This window comes from Trypanosoma grayi, assembly GCF_000691245.1.
Source record: "Trypanosoma grayi strain ANR4 Tgr_1374_V1, whole genome shotgun sequence".
Lineage (NCBI taxonomy): Eukaryota > Euglenozoa > Kinetoplastea > Trypanosomatida > Trypanosomatidae > Trypanosoma > Trypanosoma grayi.
The window spans coordinates 1-3606 of NW_008826992.1; the positions used below are offsets into that span (position 1 = coordinate 1).

Here is a 3606-nt window from a genome sequence, read left to right on the forward strand (position 1 = left end):
AAAAAAGGGGGGGGGGGGAGAAGGAAAGCGAGACATTCTAGCCTCTATGTTTGAGCCTTACCACCGCATTCTCCGCTCAGACGTTTCTTTCTTCCTTTATAGAAATTTCTTTTGGCTTGTTGTTCTTCGCGATTCCGCCCTCTTCGCCCGCCCGTGATGGTATGATACTCCGCGGAGAGCGGGCAAATGACACGGGCCGCGTGTTCCTCCACAAAATGCTTCAGCAAGCAAACAGAGTCACCTGCCTTCCTTTTTTTTTTTATTTGGGGGGGTTCACTTGTGCCTTTCTGTAAGTATTTTTTTTTTTCTTGTGTCACGTGGTGCCTGTTTTCTTTTTGTATGGTTTTCTGNTGCCTTTCTGTAAGTATTTTTTTTTTTCTTGTGTCACGTGGTGCCTGTTTTCTTTTTGTATGGTTTTCTGCCCACGCTTGCTGGTGCCGAAAAGAATTCACTGTTCGCCTTGGGTGTGGCATGAGGGGAACAAAAAGGGGGGGAGGGGGCGTTGGTGCTCCATTGGCGCGGTGACGTGCACCAGCAAGCGTGGGCAGCAAATCGCAGAGTGGAGCAGCGGCAGTGGTGATGGTGACATCCGTCGGGCCACGCATCACACAGCACGAACCTTCACTCATAGCAGCTGTTCGTTTTCATTTACTCGCGTACGAGAGGAAAAACAACCAAAAAAAAAATGAGGATACCGCTTCTCGGTTTTTATCCTCATTTGTGTTGTGTTTCTTGGCTCCCTCTTCCTCCCTTCGGTTTCTGCCTTGCCTTACTTTGCTTGGCTCTGGTGAGTGCCTCGCCTCTATGCAATATCCGCGAAGTAGTCCCTCACCCCAGGTGATTCCGACTGAGGGACGAGAGGGATATCTGTCAACCCACTCGGCGAGGTGGAGATGGCGTCGTATACCTTGTATTCAAATGAGACGCGATCCTTCCCGGCCTGCGCCTGGCCCCGCAACACTGCAATGGCGCCCTTATTGTTGTTGATGCCACAATAATTAGGAGCGGAAAAGAGTGTCAGTACGAGGCCACTGTGGGCCCACTGATAGCCCTCCTGCACACACTGGTGGGCCCGCACCAGAAACTGCAGTATCTCGTTTTCCTCACAACTCCGACTTTCTTCCGGATGTTTCCGCTCCCCCTCTTCCTGCTGCTGCTGCTGCTGCTGCTGCTGGTGGGGCCTCTGGAAGGTGTAGCCGTAATTGCAGTCAAGGAAGGCCTTTGTGACGTCAGGACCAAACGCAAAGCCGCATCCCCTACAGTTCATCTGACAGCCATACACTTCGTCGTGTGGATCTGACCACAGCAGCCCATCAATGATGTTCCGCTCCTCGTTGAATGACAACTCGTTGTCATTATTATTCGTCGGTGACGGGGCGAAAAAGGAGGAGCCGCTGTCTAGTGACTGCCCGTACTCGTGTCTACGCAGCGTCTTGAGACCCATGATGGTGCGCGTATAGGGGCTAAGGCCACCATGGGCGCAGAAGAACATACCAGAGGGACAGCGCACAACGGCTGCGAGGGGCAGCCAGCAGAAGACCATGTTGTACTGCAGCCACGCGCTACTCGACATGTTCGAGCTGGCGGGGCTGCTGTCGCCCCCGCCGTTCCCTTCCAGCTTTGCACGGCACTCCTGGAAGAAACCATACATGCGAGAGGTCTGCGCCTCCTCATGGTTGCCACGCAGCAGGAAGACATGACGGGGATACTCAATCTTCAACGCCAGCAGCAAGGTGATCACCTCGACACTGCGCGGACCACGGTCCACGTAGTCACCCAAAAATAAAAATTTGTACTCATTACACGACTGCTTGCGGCATTCCGGTGCCTCTTTTCGCTTGTCCAGCTGAAGCGAAAGCACATTATGTAGCAAGTCTGCGAATTGACCATGAATGTCACCAACAATGATCAGATCGTCACTTTCCGAAACAAGAATGTCTAACACAGCACTTTCCTTCTCAAGTGTCTCCATCGCGTCTTGGCACAACGCGATGGCCTCAGGGGTACCACCAGGGAGAGCATCCGTGATTGGGATGTTCTGCAGTAAGTTGGAAATGACCTTGGTGTACTTGTTGAATGCAGGCGGGATGGCTTGGGGCGAGTAGAAGTATGTCACCTCGTCCCACTCCAGCCCATTATGGGGAGCGTCGCTCATTCCTATCACTTATGCCCTCGCCTTTTACTTTATGGCTGCGCTTCGTATGTGTGTGTATGGGGTGCCTCACACTACTATACTTTCCACACTATTGGCAGAATGCTGTTGCAAAACAAAACAAAAAAGAAAGAAAAAAAAAAAAAGGAAACCAGAAACATGACCGTCACCAGCATCATTCTCAGCAGCACAATCACAATCACCACCCTCACCGTCAATGGTGACGACATTATTGGAACACAAGAAATATGAGGTTGCAACCCCACACAGCCGATAGCNCGTCAATGGTGACGACATTATTGGAACACAAGAAATATGAGGTTGCAACCCCACACAGCCGATAGCGCACTGTTTTGTTTTGCTGCTGATGAATTCGGTACAGCCGACAAATGAAGAGGGGAAAAAACAACAACAATGAAAAGAGTGATGGAATTCATGGGGGTGGGGAGAAGAGAAGATATATTTCTCTTCTTGGGCCATCGCTTCTCTCCTCCAGGTCTATCGATGGAGGGCATTCCTCGTCCCCCTCTTCTTCCCATGCGGTCCGCCTTTTTTTCGCAGTGCGACAGATGAGGGAGAAACCGCAGCATCTAATCCAAACACACACACACACATGAAACGCAGCAGCGACAACAACAAGTGCTATGATTGTATAAGCACTTCCCATCACAGAGCGAAACAAAAACAGAGGAATAGATAAGAGAAGACGGCGAAAAAAAAAACTAAAATATCACGACTTCTCAGAGAGAAAATGCCACACTTTCTCATCGGTCTCTTTTTCTTCGCACCATTCGCACAACCGGTAGCACCGCGCTGCGGAATATATATATATATACAAATATATATACAAATATATATATAAATATACGAATACCATGCTATTTCATCACCCGCTAAATCGTACGAGTACTTTTTTTTTTNAAAAAAAAAAAACATGATATGTCTGTCCTCAGTCTTTACACCCTCTATCCCCGGAAGACAACTGCCTTCCCCCGCTTTCGCTCGCAGAGAGGTGATGACGCTAGCGGAACGTTCACGCGCACCGGCGCTCTAAGGCCATCTTTCAAGCTACCGGCACATTTCTCACGTCCATTGCTCTGCAATAGCGTCAGCTTCTCACCCGCCATGTTGCTTCCTTTCTCTTTCCACGAACTAACTGGCACCACAGGGGGTTTCGCACCACTACTATTGCCGCCGCTGCTGGCCACGATCTGGTCCTCCTTTACGGGCCAGCTGCGCGGCAGCGCGACATCCCTACCAACCGTGAAGAGCGTCGCCTCCGTGTCTCGGATGGCAATCATGCTGCTGGGAAACAGGCGCGACTGTACGACACCCTCCGCGTCGTTCTCCTTCAGCACGTCGGCGCTCAGCGGCGGAAGCACGCTGCCGTGCGGCGGGTCGTTGCGCGCCGGGATGAGCGACGGCACAACAACGCGGGGCGAGGCGAGCGACAG

General features: G+C 51.4%; 2 protein-coding genes across 2 annotated transcripts; both read right to left on the minus strand.

The window, feature by feature from the left end:
• Positions 1 to 802: 802 nt before the first annotated feature.
• DQ04_13741000 (serine/threonine-protein phosphatase 2A, catalytic subunit) lies at positions 803 to 2155 on the minus strand (the record flags this gene model as incomplete). Its single annotated transcript, XM_009317018.1, has 1 exon — positions 803 to 2155. The coding sequence occupies one exon, from the start codon at positions 2153 to 2155 to the stop codon at positions 803 to 805; it is 1353 nt and encodes a 450-aa protein (XP_009315293.1).
• Positions 2156 to 3117: 962 nt separating this feature from the next.
• Positions 3118 to 3453, minus strand: DQ04_13741010 (hypothetical protein; the record flags this gene model as incomplete). Its single annotated transcript, XM_009317019.1, has 1 exon — positions 3118 to 3453. One exon carries the CDS (start codon positions 3451 to 3453, stop codon positions 3118 to 3120), a length of 336 nt encoding a protein of 111 aa, XP_009315294.1.
• Between the last annotated feature and the right edge of the window lie 153 nt (positions 3454 to 3606).